Raw genomic sequence first — 23,644 nt, 5'->3', positions numbered from 1 at the left:
TTATAACATTCATAAAAATGATAAAATAACATCCAAAATCATAATTAAAGAAGTACATGCTAGCTTTAAGAATAAAATTGAAATTTTAGATTGTTGAACATCAATAATTGGTGTATGATCTTGGCCTAATGAAGTAAATTAATCCTTAGTCATGTTCATGATATATTTTGTAATCTCATTCATGACAATGGTTCTTACCTAAATGACAATGGATTTTAGCGGGTTACAAACAAGTTTGTGTAAACGAGTTAACACCGATAATATTAACGGGTTACGTTAAACGGGTTCTTAATAGGTTTAACAGGTTAACTCGTTAAGACACGAAACATAACGGGTCAACTCAAGACACGTTAAGGTTAAACACTAACCCGTTATTTTCGTGTTCAGTTTCGTGTCGTGTTAACGGGTCGTATCCATAATTGTTAGGTCTACTTGTAATATGTTGGCCCATTTGGTGCATGGCTTGTCATTACTCTCGGGCTAAATTTGCTTGTTGGGCTGAACCCATAGGCTAAGTCAATTGAGTTGTGGCCAACTGAAAAATTATTATGTGGATCATATTTGTTATGTGAACCATAACAATAAGTATATTTTCATCTTTACTATTTTTTTTAGAAAACATTGACAAATACTATAAAAACTTATATTACATCAACAACAACCCAATACAACTAACTATAACAAACTCTAAAATAACAAGATTAAAATATCATATCAATTCACAAATAAAATAAACACACATCTAATCTAAATGTATGAGGCGAGAATTAAATCCGGCCATCCTTACTAAGGTTTAATCACAATAATATTTAGAAACTAAGGATATATATATATATATATTTTATGGGGAGAGGGAGGGGTTACCCAAACAACAACGTTCAATCATCCCTTCTACAAAAGGACAATCTCATCGATCTTCTCAGTATCCAACATGTCAGCAATCTCCGAAGGAGGCTCAAACAACTCGATCCAGTCTCACTTCTTCAAAATAGCATTGAATTCCCGAGGAGAGTGAACCCTGCAAGATTAAAATGACAATGGACAATATCACAATACAATCTGATATATATAGAAGTGAGAGGCACATTTGTGGCGGGTAATCAAGAGCCGCCGGGAGTGAACTTGGACGCCTCCATTTCACCCTGTTGGCGTGGAAGCCCCGTCCGGTGTTTGAGTACTCCCATAGTACAATGTATTTAGTGACACGGTTTCCTTAGCTAATGATTTTTTTTTTTGGGCAAAATACATTGTACTATGGGGAATACGCAAACACCGGAGAGGCTTCTATGGTTGTGAAATGTTGACTTTGCACTGTGCGGGGAAGGTGAAGAAGAGATTGGGTAAAAAAAATGAGGGACGAATATAATTGTGGCCGGGTGACCTCCCCATTTTACCCTGTTGCGTGGAAGCCCCCGTGTTTGAGTACTCGCGCGCCCTAGTAAAACCGTCGGCGGGTTGGTTGCCCATAGGACTTTCGCGGCGGCGAGTACGGGAGCAAAATAGAGTAAACTGGGGCGGGCATGTCTACTTGGCACTGTGCGGGCGGGCGGGCCGGGGAAGGTGAAGAAGAGATTGGGCATGTCCCCATCCTTTCCTTTTATATTATATTGCTGCCCAGCGCAGATTGTGTGACCCACCGGCAACCGCGTTGTTACAACACGCTTCTTTTGCTGCCTTACTACATGCTCTTTGGGAGGCTGGCTAAGCTTACGTGTGGGATGCATGCATTATTGATTAACAGAAGTTAGGCTACAAAAATTTATATTTGCAATTGGTCCATGGTATACCAATTGGCTTATAATGGAAAATTATATATATCGTGTGGGCCTTGGTCAAAATAATGTCGTTTTGTATCTGTTTTTTTTTTTTTTTTTAATTTATTTATTTTATAGAAATTATGTTTCCCGTTTTCGTTGTTAACTTATAAAAAAAAAAAAATTCACTGTTTCGAATGTACATAATTGTATAGTAGAATACACATAAATTCATAACATAATACACATAAACTCTTAACATAATACACATATATAAACTCTTAACATAATAGACATAAACTCTTAACATCAACAATTATACCGTGGACAGCGGTCCACAAAGTTTTGTGGACCATGGTCCAAAACGACAGACACTATAGTGTATCTAAAGTTTAAACTGACACTGTCTCACGTATTATTTTTATTATATTATCAAATGAAACTGCAATTGAATTGAATTGAAATAAAATTGTAGTTATGTTGAAATGAAACTACATTGTATACAAAATGAAACTGTAGTTATATCAAAATGATACTATAATTGTGTTGAAATGAAACTGGAGTGTATATTTGATGTCTAGACCACAATGTATTGGGGACCTAGTCCACAATATAATTTGCCGCTTATAATCAGTTGTTATATTATAGACCGCGGTGCATAATCGATTATGCACCGCGGCCCATATACGGCGCCGTTTCTTTAAGTAAAGAAACGGCCCGCCGTTAGAGTTAACGGATTCCGTTTGTTTGGTGTATTAAACACCAACTGATACTACAGTATATCCAAACCGACACTGCAGTTATATCAAAATGATACTGTAGTTATAGTGAAATGAAACTGCAGTGTATATAAACTGAAACTGAATAACATTTCACATATTCGAGTGTATATTGTACAATGAAGCTGTAATTATATCAAAATGATCATGTAGTTGTGTTTTAATAAAACTATAGTGTATATAAAATAAAATTAAATAACATTTTCACATATTTGAGTCTATAAATATCGAATGAAACTATAGTTATATCAAAATGAAATTGTAGTTGTGTTCAACTGAAACTGCAGTGTTTACAAAATGACATTGAATAACAGAATTACTTTTTGCAAAAGGGTGCGAAACGACGGAAATAAACACTGTTAATTTTCATTTAAAAAAAAAGACGCGCGGTGCATAATCGATTATGGACTGTGGTGCATAATATAATCTGCCGCTTATAATATGTTGGGCCATTTGGTGCATGGCTTGTCATTACTCCTCGTGCTAAATGAGCTTGTTGGGCTGAACCCATAGGCTAAGCCAACTGAGTTGTGGGCAACTGGCCATTATCCAAACAATATATATATATATATATATATATATATATATATATATATATATATATATATATATATTCAATTTAAACAAGTTAATCAGTATAAAGTTGTATGTGATTATGAGATGCATATTTTCATCTATATATATATGCATTATGTATGTAAATGTTGGATGTTAGATATTGGATAAGAGTAGTGGTTGGTGAAAGAATACTAAGTCTCAACAATAGCATATATAACATTCAATTCTGTGTTGAGAAGGAAATTGAAGTTGAAAATTTTATGATTTCTCTCTCTTCTTTCTTGGGTGTGTTTAAACAAACATACGAAACACAAGAGACAAGAAATAGAATAAAATTAAATGGAGAGACAACGTTAGACCCCACCAAACATCTGATGCCACACTCCATCATCATGAATTTCGGAAGACTTTATAAACACTGATTGAAAATGGCCATTATTGCTGCATGGAATTCATCACATATATTGCCTGCCTCTTTGCTTACCCCCTCTCTCTTTCTATCTCTATCTCTGTGTATATCTATCTCTCTTTCTCTCATTGCTTCAACTTTCTTTTCTTTTCTTTTTTAAAGAAATTTCTGTGGAAGAGGGTTAGGGCAATCTATTGCAAGTTTGAACATTACATATGAAATGATGAGGTTGTCGGATACGTAGGTAAACTTCTTTTTTCAAATGCCACATTTTCTTTTCTCTCTCTCTCTCAGCTTCTGTTTGGTTTACAACTTGTACATTCATGTTTCTTAGCTTGTTTGCAACAAATCAGATGTGTATATATTTCCCTATATATACTGGCCTGTATCTTTTTGTTGGGTGGAGATTTGGAGAGTTAAATACAATATCTTAATATTGAAGTTACGTACTCAACGTTGATTGTTATGCAAGTATAAAGAAATAAGATTGTGTATTTACTATTAACTATAGTATTTAACGTAGTGGTAAGCACTTTCACTTTTCTTGTATTGCTTTTTATTTAAAATGAAATAAAGACTGTAATATTTTAGTCACTTTAACTAACTAGAAAAGGAAAGAGAAGAAGTATTTATAACTTTCTTTCAAAATTAACCCTGTGGTGTTAGGGTAGAGCTTGGGCACCAAAAAGCTAGCTTATTTCCTTTTGGATGTAGCCAGGAGTATTAGTAACTAATTTACTCGTTGAATTGTAGGGACTCTCTATTGTATGAAACAAGTGTTGGAATAGTTGATATGGAGATTTAAGTATGCTCTGTACACAAAGTCCAGGATCGAATCCTTGATATTTGGTTAAGGATGTATGACTGATGAGTAATTGTCACTTAACCATACCCCAGATTAAAAAGCTAGCTTATTTCATGAAGTAATTGCTATAGAACCACAATCACCATCAACTTGGTTTTTGCACAATCTTTAAGAAACCAAGTAGGAGAGAGAGGAGTGAAAGAGAAAAGAAGAAAGAAAAAAGAAGGAAAAAAATGAAAAAAGTTGACCTGACAATTTTTTTTTTAAATAATAAACTATAGATGATAATGCTCTTATAATCTTTTGATAAAATCATATCCTACATACTTAATTACTGAATTTGGAAACTTTTTTTTTTTTTAATAGTGTTGGCAACTAACTTGCATGGAGCTTCTTATATTTAGTTCTCATGACATGATGGTGGCACTAGCTTGCTTGGGGGGTTTGGGGGGTTTGGGGGGGGGGGAGGTGTTACATTCCTGAAACACGTGTGCACACTGGCCTGGGTGGGTCCATGCATCTAGCAAATTAAAATAATTTGTATTTTTTTAAAACATTAATTTAAAAGGAGTTTGTATTTGGTGGAAGTTTATTTAGAGGTTTACGTTGAACGTTATGGTATTAAAATGTATTATTATGCAAGTGTAAAGAAATAAAGTTATGTATTTACTATTAGATAATTTTAGTACAATGAACTATTGATCTAATAATCACTATCAGAACATATTACGTGATGTTTGATTATGTAATTGAGGTAGCTAGGTGTTATCGTGTTGGGTCTAGTATTTGTCATTGGAATGTGGTATATATTGTTGTTATGCACTATTGCTTTTAGCATAATAGTAACTATTTTATCGTGATAGTTGACATTTTCTCAAGGTCCACCCATTCCGAACCCAATTTTTATATCATGTACCATGGTTTACTATACACTTTGTTGACATACATTCACATAAATTATGTACTTACCATTAATATATTATATATTTTTAGTTTATTTATCTACAATTCATCTATTGTGAACTTAGAACACTGTTATATTTGATAAGTTATAATATATTAACTACGATATTACTGTTAACTACAAGTTTATTTATCTACAATCCACCTATTGTTAAAAAATTTCTCCACTAAAACTATTGGGTTAAAGTTGTTCTAACCTCTAAGGAGAAGGAAAGAATATTATGATTACTCGATGTCCAATCTACATATTAGTGTAATGATGACCCTTAAAATATGCATTTATTTCAACTAAAATTTTAAAGATAGTAGTTATGTTTGTTTATTATTTTACAGTTATATATATATATATATATATATATATATATATATATATATATATATATATATATATATATATATATACATACATTGTGCACAGATCCATTACGAGAGGGACTATATGTGCACTATTTTGATAATTGAGGGGCAACATTTACATCACTCATAATTCAGGGGTGACATTAATAATATGTATATTATAGAAGGACATTTTTTACAATTTTCCCAAAGAAAAGTTAGTGTGGCGACCAGTTGAATTGGTGGTCACCCTAACGCGTCCATTAGACGGTGTTTTTTTTTTTTTTTTTTTCTAAACCTTAATCTATCTTCTCTTATTTCTTATTCAAATAAGTAACATTTCCCAAAAAAAAAAAAAAAAATTTAAGAAAAAACTCATAATGGGGCTGCTATGATATATTACTGGAATAAAAATGAAAATGTTACTATTGGAAACAGATCAGAAGAATGGTTTGTGTGTGAGAAAGGGAATGCCAAAGTAAATTGTTGTCAGATAAATAGAATGTAGTATTGATAGGAATTTGTAGGAAGGAGGAGAGAGGCAACATAACTTTATGCGCAGAAAATCTTCACAAATCAGTAAGATTAGACATCTTTATAATACTACTTGTGCTTTCTCTCTATATTTTTCTTTCTTTTTTCGATTCCATTGTTTATTATTGCCTGAAAAGATTTGAAGAGAATGTGTCTATGCCGACAGGCTACTTGTACGTAGGATATAATCAATTTTATTCTTTTTATTCTGCATATCATCATTCTTTTACCAAGTTTATTTACTTTTTTTTTTTTTAAAGTTTCCAAAGGTTATTTTTGCGCTCTTTATATTCTAATAATAGGTATCAAATAAACACAACATTCGGCCATTCTTAGACAAACAAAATTAGTTGGTGATTCAATCCAAATTAAGATGAGAGGTTTTGATTTGTTAGCGCGGTAATCGGATGTGCAATTTGATATCCGATCCTAATCAATGACCCAAAAGAAACTATTTTTTTTTTTTTTAACTTGATAGTTAAATCATCATACAATATTCATGGAGTTTTTGTTGGCGGATAGCCGAATATATACGAAAATAATAATAATCCTAGGGAAAAAGAATTATTATTTTTGATAAAAACATGAAAAAAAAAATTGGGAAGGACGAATGGATATGATGGATAGGTGGTTAGCACGAGTCGAGCGAATCATTCTTTTCTTAAAATTTTACTTGTCGTCTCCCAAAGGTGCTAGCATTGGAACCACAAAAATCACATTATTTGTCGGAGGACCTTTAGCATTCTCTCACTTGCTTCTCTTTCATCCATGGCCGTAATTTAAAAAAAAAAACCTGTGAACAATCTTTGTAATGGGGTTGCCCTTATTGTCAACAAACTTTTCCTAAAACTATGCCATCGGACTATCAAACCATGCTTTTATTGATGTTTGGAAATTAGATTTTTTTTCAAAGATTTTTATTTTTTAATATCTTTGATGGTAGTAAAAAATTTCAACCACTTTTAAATTATTGATGAAAAAAATCACCAATCTTTGTCTAACTTTTTGTTTAGAATAATAAGAAAAAAGGTGAAATAATAATTCACTTTAGAATTAAAATTTCACAAAATTAAAATTGTAATTCTTAGGGACCTTAGAAATTGTAATTTCATGGTTGGAGGGAACTGTAATATCCTCCAACCAAACTATAAAATTACAATTCCATGAAATTTAATTGGGTAGAAATGAAATTACAATTCCATCCTACCTAATACCTCATAAAATAATAATTTTTTAATAAAAAAAGTATAAAACACCAAATAATAATAATAATAATAATAATAATAATAATAATAATAATATTATTATTATTATTATTATTATTATTATTATTATTATTATTATTATTATTATTATTAAGGAAATTGATAAAATAGGTCCCTAAACTTTTCTAAGAAAAATAAATTAGGCACTTAAATTTTTATAAGTTGCAATTAAACTCATAAACACATTATTTTGGAGCATTGAAGTCTAGAAACCAGTTGGTGACCTGTGATTATAAGTCATTAGTATTCTGAGAATCCTCCGGCCAACTCGATAAGCCTCCGACCAATCTCTGGCAACAGGACACCGCAACTAGCGCGAACGAACGGTCGCCCAGTCGCCTTTGGAGAAAGGGACAAGTTAGTCTCCTTCTCCTGTGAAGGAGAAAGCTACCAGTTGGTTTGCCTTTTCCTTCGGTGGAGAAGGCAACGACCAACTTGCTTTCCTTCCCGAAATGCGACCGACAACTGTTTGATCATTGGTGTTTTGTTGTCGAAAATTGATCGGAAGCTCGTTTAAATTGGCCGAAACCCTAATGACCTGCAATCATAGGTCATTAATGAGTTTTTGAATATCAATGCTCTAAAACAACATGTTTATAGATTTAATTATAATTTTTGAAAGTTTAAATACCAAATTAATTGTTTAAGTAACGTTCAGGGACCTACTTAATCTTTTTCATAATAATAATAATAATAATAATAATAATAATAATAATAATAATAATAATAATAATAATAATAATAATATATTATTATTATTATTATTATTATTATTATTATTATTATTATGAGTTAATTTCGTCAGATGTCTCTTGTCTTTGGTGACAATTCCAAATTTAGTCTCAGACTATTTTTTTGTCATTTTACATCTCAAATTATCGTTTTGGGACACTTTTAGTCTTTCTTATGACTTTTTCTATTTTTAGTAAGGGCATTTTTGTCTCTTCATATTTTTTTTGTTATTTTTACGGTTTTAACCGATTTAATTTGTTTAGAAGTTTAGGTAACCTCTGATTTTTAGTAACCATATTTTTCAACTAATTTTTAGTAAAATTTTAAATCAATTAAACTGGTTGAAATCGAAAAATAACAAAAGAAAAATATGAAGAGATAAAAATATTCTTACTAAAAATAAAAAAAAAAATTATAAAATGGACTAAAGTATCTAAAAAATGATAAAATTTAAGATGTAAAATGACAAAATTAATAGTCTGAGACTAAATTTAAAATTGTCACCAACTAACTCTATTATTATTATTTAATGTAGCTTTAGACAAAACCCCAATTAAAAAAGCAGCTAGCAATAAAGATTAAAGCATAATGAGCTTTTTAATGCAGTGGATGACACAATAAGGACAGGTCAGATCAGCAAAGCTCTTTTATTCCCTATACTACACTCTAGACCACCGGCTCCTTGTCCCACTAGCTCAGAACCCTATTTGCATTGCCCCCTGGCCCTCATTTTCTCTATGCATCAAAATGGCTGCTCTCTCTCTCTCTTATCCCCTTAGTCTTATTTTCTTTCATATTCATATATGCATGATCTTATTATATATATATATATTTGATTTTCCAGAGGGAGATAGAGATCCAGGGGAAGAAAGCTAGAAAGAGAGAGAAGAAAAAATATATATTTCATGAAACTGATTTTCCCAACATCATGGAGCTACTTAATACATAGAGAGTGACAATACTTCAATCTATACTGGTTTCTGTAATGGACAGCATATATAGATATCACACATGAAAATTCCAATATATTTTAAATTTACTTTTTATTAAAGTTATTTATTAGTTTTTTTAATTTGAGTCAGGTAACTATAAATAACCTAAATTGATTTATTGATCCCAAAAAAGTTGAATTTCAATCTCAAGAATCTTCACACCCTAACCAGACAGATGTATATTAATTTATCTCTTTATAATTATTTATCAATTAAATTACAAAAGAAATTTCACTCAAAACATATTTTCAAATAATAGCTATTCAATTAAGTATATGATGCAAAAAGCAGTAGCAATGAATGGTCGAGAATGACAGTAACAGCCCACGATGTATGCTTCAAAATGGTGTAAATTAAAAAGGACCAGACGACCAAACCAGTAGCTCTGATCATCATCATCAGATTAACCTGGGAAAATTCTTGAACCGACCACAAATTTCAACTTAATTATGTTGTGCTTTGATTGAGGTGGTAGGGGGGGGGATTGCAAGGGGACCATCCATTCAAATTATCTCTTTATCAACGTAACTGTGGATTAAATGACAGGTGAGAGTGAGTGGAAGGCCGAGAGAGACTCCAAATGGAAAGGGATATATATATGCATGATGTGTATGTCAAAAAGCTAAGGAATTCTATAGTTCAGTAGTTGTTTAATTCAGTTGGTAAGTGGGTTATAATACAATTACAAGTTTTGAGAGTCAACTTGTGTATTTGTTCGTTAACAGAATTAATTAATGAGTAGGTTATTAATACAATTATAAAGTTAAAGAATCGATCATAACATGTGTCATGTTAAATAGTTATATAAATGTGAACTAGATTGAATTAATGTCACTATATTGGAGAGCTCAGTGAGATTATGGTCAAATTTACATTAGATTAGTGTTACGGACGGTTTTCCATGACGGCTAAGACTCAAGGAATGAATCAGCCAACTGGTTAACATGTCAAATGGGTAAAGGGGCGTCAATAGCGTTAGGCTTGTTCTGTCTTAGACACTAAGGTTTGGTCGAATCTTGGACTTGACTATGAAAAGGATCGATGTGATTCTAAGGGCACAATTGGTCGGAATCTATTGTCGTTTTCCTAATGAGCTCTATGGTAGGACAAAACCAGTTTGATACATATGACTATATAAGGGTAAGGCTGGTTCGCGAGTATGAGGGGCCCAAGATGCTGGAAGGGCGTTGTGTGTTGTGCCAGACTCTATGTCCGTGACATTAGTCTCACTTGGGTCATTGGGTGCTATACACAACGACATCAACAATAACAATAATAATTTACTGCTAATACAAATATACGTTTAGAAAGTGTAGTATTTACTCTTACATTTATTGAGATATTGAAGTTTATATAATATATATATATATATATATATATATATATATATATATATAATCAAATAATTTCATGAATCATGATAAGTTATAATTTTTTTTGTCTGTTTTTCTTTATTAAACAACCATTATTTATTAAATAAGTTGATATGTCAATAATAGAAGAGACATGTGGCCTGATGTGATATATACAAACAATTTGTTAAAAACTCATATTCTTAAAATAAAAAGCAATGGAAGTATATCTATAATATAATTTTTTATAAGCTTCATAAATACTTCAACATACCTACATTACTATATTTTTATGTATGATATTTCAACTATTTTTAGGTGATGAGAGAACCCGCAGTCATTACTCAAAGGTATGCACTGAGTAAATATTACACATAACTTAAATCAAGAAAATTAATAAATCGTTCTCATCAAAAGTTAGAGCGTTATAATTATCAAGTAATTAACTTGCCTGATTGAATTTTTCTATTTTATTATTATTTATTTATGCATAGAAAGATATATATATATATATATATATATATATATATATATATATATATATATATATATATATATATATATAGAGGGTTGAGTTCAAATGAAGATAACAATATATAGAGGATTGTGAGGACAAATAATGGGCACACAACAAATTAATACCAGGCACACAACATAATACATAATGGCACACAAGAATAAATGTAAACATCGGGTTTCGAATCCAGGCTCTATAAACTAACAAATCTAGCACGCGACATACAAACATTAACACACGATTACATTCGGCCATGCACACAACATACCAGCTAATGACACACACTACATCTGTCCTCACAGTCCTCTATAATATACTTGTCCTCATTTGAATACACATCTATATATATATATATATATATATGATGAATGGGGGTTATTATGAATGAAGTGAGTGTGATAGTTTGTTTCATCTTTTTGCAGGGAAGGGTGGAGTGAGAAGACAATGGAGGGAGGGAGCATCTATTGGAAATAGATTTGGCAGGATTTGATGAGCTAGCTAGAGGCTTATCATCAGCTATATATGTTTCACTCTCCAACAATATGTCCCTTTCATTCAACTATATTTACACACATATATACATATACATATACATACAACCATTATATTCATTCATACATATACATACAATATATACAAGACATTCTCTTGACATGGATGGAAATTGTGATGGCCCTACACCCACTCATTATTGCGCTCTAGAATTTTTGCATGTCTCATCTTTCTCCTTGCTTTTCCTATCTACCTCACATCTCATCTATCTAAATATACCAACACAATATGATGCCCAATCTATATTTAAAAATAAAAATAAAAAATTCTAAGTTATAGATAAGTATTGTAAAGATACTTGTTACCAAAATATATATTAGATACAATCATTTGTTGTTTTGTTAATACTGTGTGTATTGGTATTCACAACTTATATGATGCGACTAATTCAATCGAGTTTTAGTCAAATCTCATTCAGAGAATTAACAACTTTCTTAAAAGTGTTGATGTATACATATGCGTTTGAATCCTTGCACTACATGTTTAAGCAATTCAAGATTCCTTTAAGTACGATTAGTATCTGATCTTTTGGTCCAAAAAACTTTTTAGTTGTATCTAATGTTGATAATAAGCAAGGTGTATGAGACCTTAGAAATTTCAGTCTACACACATAGTCCATAAAGATACTGTTATGTATGATATACTTAATTAATTGTACTAAGTATTATTGCCTTGAGTGTTGATAGTACCCACTGTAACACCCAAAAAAAAAAAAAAAAAAAAAAAAACTAAAAAGTATATATATACCCAATATTATATGCTTATATGTATATATGATATACTTTATTTCAAAAAGTATATGATATATTTAATTGTATCAGATACTATAGTTACTGATACTTATATATAGTATATCTTGTCTAACAAAAAAACAATATATGTATAACTGTACTCAGTATTATCGGCATATACACTATATAGGTAAAATCATAATGTATTAATATATAAAATGAATGTTTTCAAGCAAATTAAACAAATTATTGGACTAATAATATGAGCTAATGATCTTGTGACCAAATGATATGCAATGACTCCCTTAAATGAGAAGTCATTGGTTCGAGTTGTATTGATTTCTTTGTGCTTGTACTAAAAAAACAATATGAATGTGCTACCTAGAATGGAAAGTTTTAGTTGTTTGTTTGAGGATCGGTCCACTGTCCAACAAACCTTGGGCTTCCTTGCTTCAAGGGGACAACAATTACTACATGATCAAGCAATATAATAATCCCCTTTTGTAAGTATCAATTATTTTAACTTTGATTTTATTCCACCATCTTGTTATTTTAACTTCTTGTACTTAATAATTTGATGCAACCATCTTCCTTGAGCAGAATACGGGTGAGGTTGTCCGTAGTGACTTAACTTACTAATTTAATATGCAGTATTTAGGAGAAGAAGAAATGATGGGGTGCTTAACTAGTAGTGAATGCATAAATTATTTTTTTTTAATACTGTGTAACGGTGCATCTACCAGCCTTAACTACCCATCATACTTGCTCTGATGCAATTGCCAACATAAAGCGTTTATTATTACACCAAAAGTTATAGCTAGTAGCGAATGATGAGCAAGTTTGTTATATTATATTTGTGTAACAATTAGCGTCACGTTTCGATGGCAAGATGGTGGACTCGACTCTCCAAGCAGTCGCCCAACAATTAGTTTTGTGGAGGAATTAATATGCTGATATCGGAGAGTAAAATACAACATCTTGCTATCAAAGCATGGTGTTAACTACCACGCAAGTATAAGGAAATAAAATTGAGCAATTACTACTAATTATAGTTTTTGACGTAATGCTAAACACATCATAAGTTCGAATCCCACTATAAACATGCTATGCAATTAAGACTGAAAGGTATTAGAAAATGGATTATTTAGCGCTAGTGTAATAATGATTGCTTAATCCTTACCTTCTTGAAGTGAAAACGCAAACAAAAACTTAGTAATTAGAACTGTCCAACTTAATTGAGGCTTAGCATATTCAAAGTACAATTTGACCATGATTTATGGAAATTAATTCATTAAAGGCAGAAACAAGAAAGAAAGGAAGAAAAAAATGTAAATACGTGGTTTGAACGTCAGAACAACATAGTCTTCACCCATGATTACTTTTTGTCCAGCTGTAGTAATAGGAATAACATGAATAATTTAGGGAATTCATGGAAAACGAAATAAATCCTGAACTGGCCGGGCCAGGAAGTTAATTACACGCTTAGCTGACTTTTATCATCAGGAACAAAGACTTAATTACATTACTCCACCAATGGGTTGTGCGCTAATCTGGCCTTCATCTGTAACACATAAACATTGAACTATCAAAATGATTAACTATGAATCATATATTATCATCTTTGAATGTTTCATAACTCAAGTGACAAATGAACTCTCTTTGTGGAGAGAATTTCAGGATAACCTGAGTTTGATTCCCACAAGTTATGATTTTCTTTGGGTCAGCTCCCGTGCATCTTAGAGCGAACAGGGATTAGTCAATTTTTTTTAAAAAAAAAAAAAATGTGCATCCTGCCGTCCCGGCAACATGAATGCAAATGATCAGGTGTCCTGAACTGGCGCACCTTAAGCTGAAAAATACCTTAAGCATGATGTAGTAAATATGGTGATTCCTATGGACATGTAATGTACGAGGGTTCGATCGTATAGGGATCCTGTCTTAGTCTATTTGTTGGTTTAAGTCTTTAAGCTCGGGTTACGCAACTGTGGGTCGGAGGTTCCTGGGCTAAAAGTAGGTATGCAGAAGAAAGTGTCAAAAAAGTCACTCCATTTGCATTTAATGCTCTATTTATAGGGGAAATGAAGGGAACACATGCCGGAAGCCCGTCATGTGTGACGCGTGCTCTTCATGCAGAAGGGCAGACCGGAGGCCTTGCGGATTTTGCCACGTGCCTTAAGATTCCTGAAGTCCCTACTTTTTTTATTGTCAGGTAAAGCTTATGTAATTGTTGTCCCATTCTTGAAGTGGGGGAGGTTGGGTTATTTGTCTGATCTCTTCCTCCGATCTATTTAGTTCAGGGTAGTTAAGACCGAGGGTCGGAGGGTCCCGAGCTCACAAGAGTTTTGACAGAGCAAAGTCCCTCACCTTCTGTTAGCAATAAATACAGTATTCATAAGGGTTAAGTAAGGAACACATGCTGGGGGCTCGACATGATGTGTGCCACATGTAGCGCATGCACTGGGGAGGTCGGAGGCATCGCCAATGGGTCCACATGTGAAAAGATTCGTGACATGCTCACTCCGGCCTACTGCGACCGGGTAGTGCGTTACCTACTGTGCTTGTCTTCTAGTAAAAAAGGTCTTATCAGCCCGGGACACCCGGTCCGAGCTACGGGGTTGGGACTGAGCCCGGAATACACTATAGTTAATACCGCATATGATGAGATTGTGTTTCAATTCATGTTGGGTCTTGTTACTGAAGCGGGTTGGTTCGGGTCGCGGATTGTTCCTCGTGTCCCATGGGGTACATGTCGAGCACTTATACATCTAGTCGTCAAAAGTATATTATCTGTCAATAGTGATAAATGTTTGATCCTACAATTGATATCAAAGCCAGGATCATGGGTTCATCAAACGGTTGGGCTACCTAACATTACTAGCTATAACTATTGGTGTAATAGTAAATGTTTTATCTACACAATAAAAACTTAAGATCTTATAGTTACCAAGTGAACTATTCCCAATGAATTTAGCTTGGGGTGCCCCTAGTAAAATACCCTTCGATATGATATATACATATAGTAGCAGTTAGGGTGGATGGCTAAGTATTGGTCTATTGGAGGAGTCAAAGGTCTTGTACAAATTTCGGCACTTGTTGAAACTTTTCCAAAATATACCAACACCAAAATCTGAAGGCAGTAAGAATTCAATCATCGAAAAATAAAAATAATAAAAATACAAAAATCCGCAGAGCGTTTACCAATTGACCAAACCCCGGCCAAACAGTACTTAATTCCTCAAAAGATAGAGATAGAGAGAGAGAGAGTACCCCCATGTATGTACAAGGTAGCAGCTAGCAACAAATGAAATTCTAGTACTCCCCAACAACAACAACAACACAATACCCTAGTTTTCTTTTATACCTAGATTGCCTCGAATGAAGAAGCTCATCTACATGCACCCCAAACACTGCATCTGATCTCCCAGTAAGCAAAACCAGAGACAGTTTAATTTTCTGTATATATATGCAGTGAGAGAAAGAGAGAGAGAGTGAGAGAGAGAGAGAGAGAGAGAGAGAGAGAGTTTGGATCAGAAACTAAACCACCTTGGTTGAACAGGATCTATCTATCTGCTCTGTCTGTCTGTGTTGTAGGATAATCCCATCATCATCGTATATCTCCGAAGAAGAAAGAGAGAGGTAGAGAGAGAGAGAGGAATGGAAGGTGATGAAGGAAGATCAGGGCTACCCAATTATGGATTACAAGTCTCTTTCTCCACTCCCCACCATCCTCATCACCATCATCATCATCATCCTCATGCGGCTATGCATCACGAAATGGGGTTTGTACAGTTCGAGGATCACAACCAGGCGGTGATGAGCTTCTTAACCCCTCTCTCCTCCTCGTCTCAGCCGCTCGACGGCAGCAGCAGTTGCAGCAACGCCGCCTCCACCACCGCGGCCGCCGCCAAGTCCACCAGCAACGCCGCCGCCGCCACTGCTTCTCTAGGGTTTAGCCACTCCGAGCCGCAGCTTTCCAACAGACCTTCATGGAATAATAACGACCAGGTAGTAGTTGGATTTCATTGTTTTAGTCCTCAAAACAAAACATCATATGTATCCATACTTTATGGGGCAGATTCTCCTTCGATTTCCTATGTTTCTGTTGAATAAAACTAATTAAATATTTCTGTTGAATTAAGTTCACTTTTCTAACAGTTTCTTCCTGGAACTCTTCCTTAATTCTTTAATAGGTTGGAACGATGGATCCTAAGGGTGCAAACGATGAAAATTGCAGTGGAAATGCAGCTGAGGGTAACAATTCATGGTATATATATATATATACATCTCTCTCTCTCTCTATATATATATCTTCTTCATATCTTCATCTTCTTCAAAAAATGCAGAAACCAAATAAGAATAAATAAATGAAACAAATCCCCTACCCCCTACCCCCACCCCCACCTTTCTCTGTATATTATTATATGTATATATCTTTTGGACAGATTTCCACGGATTGAAGGTGATGTCTTTTAACCTGTAGGTGTATTGCCTGCTTCTCTCTCTCTCTCTTATCTCTCTCAAACTTTTTGATAGTTGATACCCTCTTTTGGGCACTATCTCCTTTTGGTGCTCTACAGAAGCTTCGATCCATATTTTCTTGAATCTCGATCATCAGAATCGTACATCCAAGAAGATGATGTATATCTAGACAAAACATCCTTATATTACTTGCTCGGTTTCTAATTCTAACATAGCCTCTCTCTCTCTCTCTCTCTCTCTCTCTCTCACTATATTTGTGTATGTAGAGTTTAGTGTATAGTGCAGGTTGAGAAGGACAAGAAGTGGTAGATCCACTATAACATACATAATAATGCTCAAAACACTGTACCTGCTAGAACTGCACATAGCAGCCCACTTGGAAGAACACATTTATATATATATATATATATACATACATTAGTTTTCCTTAATTGTTTTTTGATGAGAATAAGGTTGTGGTTTTGCAGGTGGAGGAGCTCGTCGTCGCTGGTTGACAAGGGGAAAGTGAAAGTGAGGAGAAAGCTGAGAGAGCCCAGATTTTGCTTCCAAACAAGGAGCGATGTTGATGTTCTTGATGATGGGTACAAATGGAGGAAATATGGGCAGAAAGTTGTCAAGAACAGCCTTCATCCCAGGTATAACACAACATTAATTTTCCTTCATCATAATATATGCATGTTTCTTCAATCAATTAAACATACCCTTTTTGGACAGTTGATAAACGAACTGTTATACTCTTAGTAAACGAAGGGCTAATGCAATTACGAAGGGTCGATATCAACCCTTCTATGCGTGTTAGGTTAAGGGATATTGAGTGATCGATTAGGAAAAGTCACAGTCACAATCAGCAGATAAATCAACTAGGTTAAGCATAACTAAATAACTCAAACGATGGCTTTCAAAAAAAAAAAAAATAAAAAAAAATAACTCAAACGATGAAGGTCAATAGCTACTGGAATTGAGAGTTTGATTTTAAAAAAAGAAAAAATTTAATTGAATAGGATGATATATGCCCTTTATCTAGAAGATTGTTGACTAATGCTTGGTTTTATCTTTTAATTATAGGTTAAATTTTTATAATTAAAATTGAATTATTGTCATAAAAAGTACAACTCATAATGAAAGAATATAAAAATGAGTTGTTAGGAGTACACAGAATAATGCAGATTGGCTATCATTACTGACAGATTTCTGAAGTGGATGGGAATGTTAGTAGTACAGTGTATTCCTGGTTGGTTTTTTAGTACAATTTTTTTTTTCATTTCCTTAATTGTTAATAAACCAAAGATTACTGATAATTAGGGATAAGATTTTGTCGAATTCCTGGCCAGAATATTAAGGATAATGATAACATATAGGGTAAGATTCATTTGTCCTTGCCCTAGATTACATCTGTGAATCTTCATCAGTGTTCATTTCTGACACTCTAAATTTTACTTGTCTTCTTTTGCCCTGTGATGGCTGTCACTTTGACTAAACTTTTACTGAAGTTCTTTTAAAAAGTTTGAAATAAAAAAAAAAAATTGCACATGAATGTGGAGTGTACTTGACTCAAATATCATAATTTTAATTTTTTTTAAATTAAAATATTAATCTAAATTAAATTATAATCGAGACTATTGAACAACGAAGTTAAACAACATTTTGATACAAAAATTGATGCACGCTCGAAGTAAAATATTTATATTCATGAATAATACGAAATAAATAAATATAAAAAATTGTAACACTTACCGCAAGTAATATCAAATCAGTTGACATAAAATTTAGTATCGAAAGTATTTTTTTTTCATTTTTCTTATATATTCAAATGCTTTTATGCTTAAATGGTATGGTAAAACATATATAATATATGATCCATATATCTAATTTTCAAATCAAGATATTAGGTTTTGTGTATATGTGTGTAGTGTTTAATTCTCTCATTTTAGTACCATTTAAGATATGACTTTGATGAATATTTTGTTATATAGAGTTATATAAAATGTTAGAGCTAATTCTAGTTTTAGTCACAAGGATGCATTTTTACATTTAATTGTAGCTACTATTTTAATTTCACCACTTGCATTCTTGACTTCAATTCTCTGTCAAATTTAGCCTTATTTTTAGAAACTTGAAATTAAAAAATGAAATATGATCAAATTTAAAAGAAAAAAAACACACACAATACTAAGTGTATAAATATCATAAACTAAAAGTAAAATTAACTATAAAATGATATTTATCTCTTTTTTTGGGTGACGAGAAAAATACATAACTACTACTTGAGAGGACAGGCGCTTGGTAAATCCCAGCTCAAGTATTATACCCCCTAAACCACACAACAGAAATAACTTGTGGTAGAAAAACCATATACTACTTAATTGATTCAGATTATGTTAACAGGAATCGAACTATTTATCTATGCCTAACTACTAGCTAGGGGATTTCACTAGACTGGTATCAAGAAAGTTTTTTTTTTTTTTTTTTTTGGGTGCATTAGAGAAGACCCAAAGAATAAGACCTCTATAATATGATCTAACCATATATACATACACACATTAGTATTACAATGTTGTAAATACTAGTTTTAACACAAATTAAAAGATATATCTTAACTAAAACTTTAGAGTGAATAATGGACTACATACTGTATATTTAGTATTTGATGTATATATTTATATTGAACAAACACACATGCGTGTTATATAGATAATTAATGAAGAAAGCTAAGAGTTGAAATGTATGCAGAAGTTACTACCGATGTACACACAGTAATTGTCGGGTGAAGAAGAGAGTGGAACGGCTTTCTGAAGATTGCAGGATGGTAATAACAACTTATGAAGGTAGACACAATCATTCCCCCTGCGATGACTCCAACTCTTCTGAACATGATTGTTTCACTTCTTTCTAGACTACATTACATATATATATATATATATCTTACTACTTCCATATTTATATATATATATATAATAACATTATATATATAAATATCTGTAATGGTCGAACATAAATAATATATGTCCTCGGATCCTATGTTTGTATCTATATTATCCTCCTAAGGGTTTCATCAACAAATTACCTAGCTCAGCTCTGTCATTTATGTATTGTTACATTATTATTGGTCTCCCAAAAAAAATGTTTTTTCTATTAGGGTATAGTTGTATTTTCTCTTTTATATAAAGTCTTGACTCTCGAAGAGTAGTCTTATGAATGCATGCATCGGGGTATGTAGTAACATGAATCTAGATCCACAATGTGTTTATTATTAATATTTTTAAAATTATTTTTTATTTTTTTCTTTTTTTTTTTCTCTTCTCTCATATTCTCTTTTCTAATTACATTTAAAAAACTCCTAAAAAATCATAAAATATCTCCACTATTATGGATGCTCTTATTCTCCCTGCATCTTATTCATATGAAGTGACCAAGCTTTTTCTTCTTATGATCTTCTTTTTCTTTCTATTTTTTTTTTTTTTTTTTTTTGGGTATTCTTCCTCTTGTATGGAGTATTGGGGGTATTATTATACTATTATGAATGGATCCATAAGCACAACTCATCAAATCAAATAGGATCTAATAATAGCTGGACTTCATTTGAAATACTATTAGTTAGACTTGAAAGGTGAAATCCAATATTATATGACCAAAATGATACAAATATTAGTCATAACTTAATATGACTAATATATATATATATATATATATATATATATATATATATATATATATATATATATATATATATACATGGTCAAGTTCACGTGCTGACAGTGCTTCACGTGCGGTCACTCACCACTAGGTATGCATAAATGCATCACAAAATGTTCAGAAATGCATCATTAGGTGCGGTGAGGTGTTGTGCATTTTGTGGTGCATTGGTGCACTTTATTGTGGTGCATTTTCAAACAGTGCGTGTTACATTTATAAATACCTAATGATGAATTTGCACGGAAAGTATTATCCGCATTTGAAAGTCCGCACGGAATGTGTGTGTGTGTATTGATCTGAGTAAGCTATGAAAAGACAGATTATCTAGTCATGGTTAAGTTGCTTAGATATCCAGGAAACACATTGAAAGTCAAATTAGTAGTATAAAATTAAAGAAGTCTAATTCTTAAGTAAGTTAGTGGATGAAGGTAGCTAGCTTATTAGTGCATTTGAATTGAAACTAAACCAAAGAACTTATTAGTTAATAAGATGATGAAGTGTACGTAATGAGTGTAGTGATTCTTTTTGTTGACCAAGTAGGGCATATTGATTGTTTCTTGCAAATGTAAATATCACCACCATGTTTGTTAAACATATATATATGGGTTCCCAACTAATTAAGCTTTCATCAAATCCCATTTACTTCAATTTAATTGTGAGTACATCCTAGGTAATGATTATTGTAAACATGCCATTTTGCATGCACTTACATACCCAGCTTCTTTCTCATGTAATAATGAGCTGTGGTTGCATTCGAGGCATTGGTCTAATAAATGAAAGCTCGCGTTTAAGACTTGTTTTCAATGGAAGGGTGATGGCCGTTTGATTCCTGTCACGAATATTGGGTGTTTAAGTTTGGATTGAGTTCTTGTGCATAAAAATGTACAGTTTAAAAGGTATCATGCCATTGATTTTTGGTTTCGAGTTAATCGAATTGATTTTTATGGAGTTTAAGGCTAAGATTACATCCCTAATCACACATAATAAAAACCATTGCAAACATATATATATATATATATATATATATATTACTAATACGCTTGCAGGGTCGAGTCCAGTATCTTGTCATCAGAACGTGGCATTAATTGTTACGCAAGTATAAGGAAATAACGTTATGTCTTTGCAACTAGTTAGTAATGAGGTCCTATAGATTATTATTACAGAGAAAAAAGATATTCTAGACACTAATCTTTCTGATCTGGTGCACTTGCCTGTCTAGCTAGTATATAAGATCTCACCCACATGCAAAATCCACTAATGGTGGACTAATTAAGAGTCAATTAAGTATATAAGAGATACTATAATGTTTTGAAACAGTCAAATGTGCATTATGCATGCATGTCCTTCAGATATTCACAAGTTTGATCTAGCTATATATTTCTGGTATGTTAATTTTATCCACAGAAATTAGTGAGTCATCATCAAATCTTTCATTAGCAGAACCACCATCACTGCCATTTCTTTCTAATTAAGCATAAATAATCTACCAAGAATTTTGTTGCATGTTGTGCAACGCGCCCCTCAAGTGTGTAAAACACTCAACTAAAAATTTAATCCGACTATAAATATATTATGTTATATATATTACACAATGCGGACAAAGTTTCTCATGTGAACGTGCGAATCTACACCACCAGGTATACATAAATGCACCGTATTAGAAATACACTAGTTAGGGTGAAATGCACGATAAAAATGCACCACACCCTGGTGCAACACGTGGTAGTGCATTCATGCATACTAGGCGGTGCAGATCTGCACATGAATTTATATATATATATATATAGAGAGAGAGAGAGAGAGAGAGAGAAAGAGTTGAGTTCAAATGAGGACGAGTATATTATAGAGGACTGTGAGGACAGATGTAGTGTGTCATTAGCCTGTATGTCGTGTGCATGACCGAATGTAGTCGTGTGCAACAATTTGTATGTCGCGTACATAAATTTGTTAATTAATAAAGTCTAGGTTCGTGTTTACATGTATTCTTGTGTGCTATTATGTATTAAATTGTGTGTCTGCTATTAATTTGTTGTGTGCCCATTATTAGTCTTCATAGCCCTCTATATATTGTTGTCGTAATTTGAACTCAACTATATATATATATATATATATATATATATCTTCTAGACATCTTCCTGCAAATTAAAGATGCCTTTTCTTTTCTTATCTTTTTCAAAATAAAGGTTGCCTGGCTAGCTAATTTCGAAAATCTGTCTCATGTTGATAATGGTGGAGCCAAGAATGTTTTCTTAAAGGTGACCAAACTATAATGACATAAGATACTAAGAACATAATAAATTTTTAAGACGCTATTTGAATTAAATTTATAAACTATATAGTACAGTGCTGGTGTAATTATGCTTGGTGCAAATTAAGATACTACAATTGTCTACACAGGACTGGTGTGGTTGTACTAAAATAAGCACCGTAAAAAAATCCTAAATTATGAATATAAAAATATAAATACAAACTTAAAGGCATCAAGGAGAGCCAGAGGATCTTGGTGCCCAGCAGTGTATGTGTATCAAACTAAACTGAAAAGCAAAATTTCCATTATAATATAATGGTGGAATCATATGAATTAGCAATATAAATTAGAGCATCCACAATAGAGCATAGTATTGGGTTAATATAAGATGAAATAACTTGAGTTGGGTTATTTATAGATGTGGGGTGAGATTAATCAGGGAGTTATTTCTCCTGTAAAGTTTAAAAAGAATGTCAGAAAACCAAAAAAAAAAAAAAAAAAAAAAAAAAAAAACAAAACAAAACACAAACTGTACGCGATGGCCACACGGGCACGTGCACTGCACGCGCATGTGTGACGCTTCAGGCACGCTGTGACGCTTCATTTATCTATTTTTTTTTAAATTTAAGTTTTGTTATTTTTTTTCTTTCTTTTTTCTCTCCCCTCCCATCTTCTCTTTCCTAATCACTCTTACAATATCCCCATAATATTCCCAACTGATAATGATGCTCTTATAAACTCACTACAACATTCAATGCTCCAAAGCCCAATAAATATAATGGGGTGTTTAATAAATAACTGTTAGCTGATTGGGTTAGTGGGTTTGACTAATTGATAACATTAGTTGATTGTGAAAAGTGTTTGGTAAATTAGCTGTTAACTGATAGCTGATTCCATGTTAAATGATTTTTTCAAAAAGCTTATCGAAAAAGCAAGTCTTTGAAT

General features: G+C 32.6%; 1 protein-coding gene and 1 long non-coding RNA gene across 3 annotated transcripts; one reads left to right on the top strand and one right to left on the bottom strand.

The window, feature by feature from the left end:
• Positions 1–629: 629 nt before the first annotated feature.
• LOC109182780 lies at positions 630–1,544 on the bottom strand. Its single transcript, XR_002054433.1, has 2 exons — positions 1,395–1,544; positions 630–1,018 (listed from the first exon to the last, which is right to left on the bottom strand). It is a non-coding gene; the product is annotated as an uncharacterized LOC109182780 (long non-coding RNA).
• A 13,945-nt stretch (positions 1,545–15,489) lies between these two features.
• Positions 15,490–19,834, top strand: LOC109182704 (probable WRKY transcription factor 12). 2 transcript variants are annotated; one of them, XM_019332868.1, is made up of 4 exons: positions 15,490–16,287; positions 16,470–16,543; positions 17,226–17,393; positions 19,489–19,834. In XM_019332868.1, exons 1-4 carry the CDS (start codon positions 15,934–15,936, stop codon positions 19,649–19,651), a joined length of 759 nt encoding a protein of 252 aa, XP_019188413.1. In that variant the 5' UTR covers positions 15,490–15,933; the 3' UTR covers positions 19,652–19,834. The 2 variants fall into 2 exon arrangements, with proteins under 2 accessions (XP_019188413.1, XP_019188420.1); XM_019332875.1 differs by having other exon boundaries at positions 15,492–16,284.
• The last annotated feature ends 3,810 nt before the right edge of the window (positions 19,835–23,644 follow it).

Source organism: Ipomoea nil, unplaced genomic scaffold (genome assembly GCF_001879475.1).
Source record: "Ipomoea nil cultivar Tokyo-kokei standard unplaced genomic scaffold, Asagao_1.1 scaffold0188, whole genome shotgun sequence".
In the NCBI taxonomy this organism is placed as follows: Eukaryota; Viridiplantae; Streptophyta; class Magnoliopsida; order Solanales; family Convolvulaceae; genus Ipomoea; species Ipomoea nil.
Note: the sequence above shows the minus strand (reverse complement) of the source record. Positions and strands in the feature narration are given on the sequence as shown.

Coding starts and splice junctions, on each gene's coding strand:
- LOC109182704 (XM_019332868.1), top strand. CDS start 15,934: ATGGAAGGTGATGAAGGAAGATCAGGGCTACCCAATTATGGATTACAA. Junction 16,288..16,469: donor GGAATAATAACGACCAGGTA/GTAGTTGGATTT, acceptor ATTCTTTAATAG/GTTGGAACGATGGATCCTAA. Junction 16,544..17,225: donor GCTGAGGGTAACAATTCATG/GTATATATATAT, acceptor GTGGTTTTGCAG/GTGGAGGAGCTCGTCGTCGC.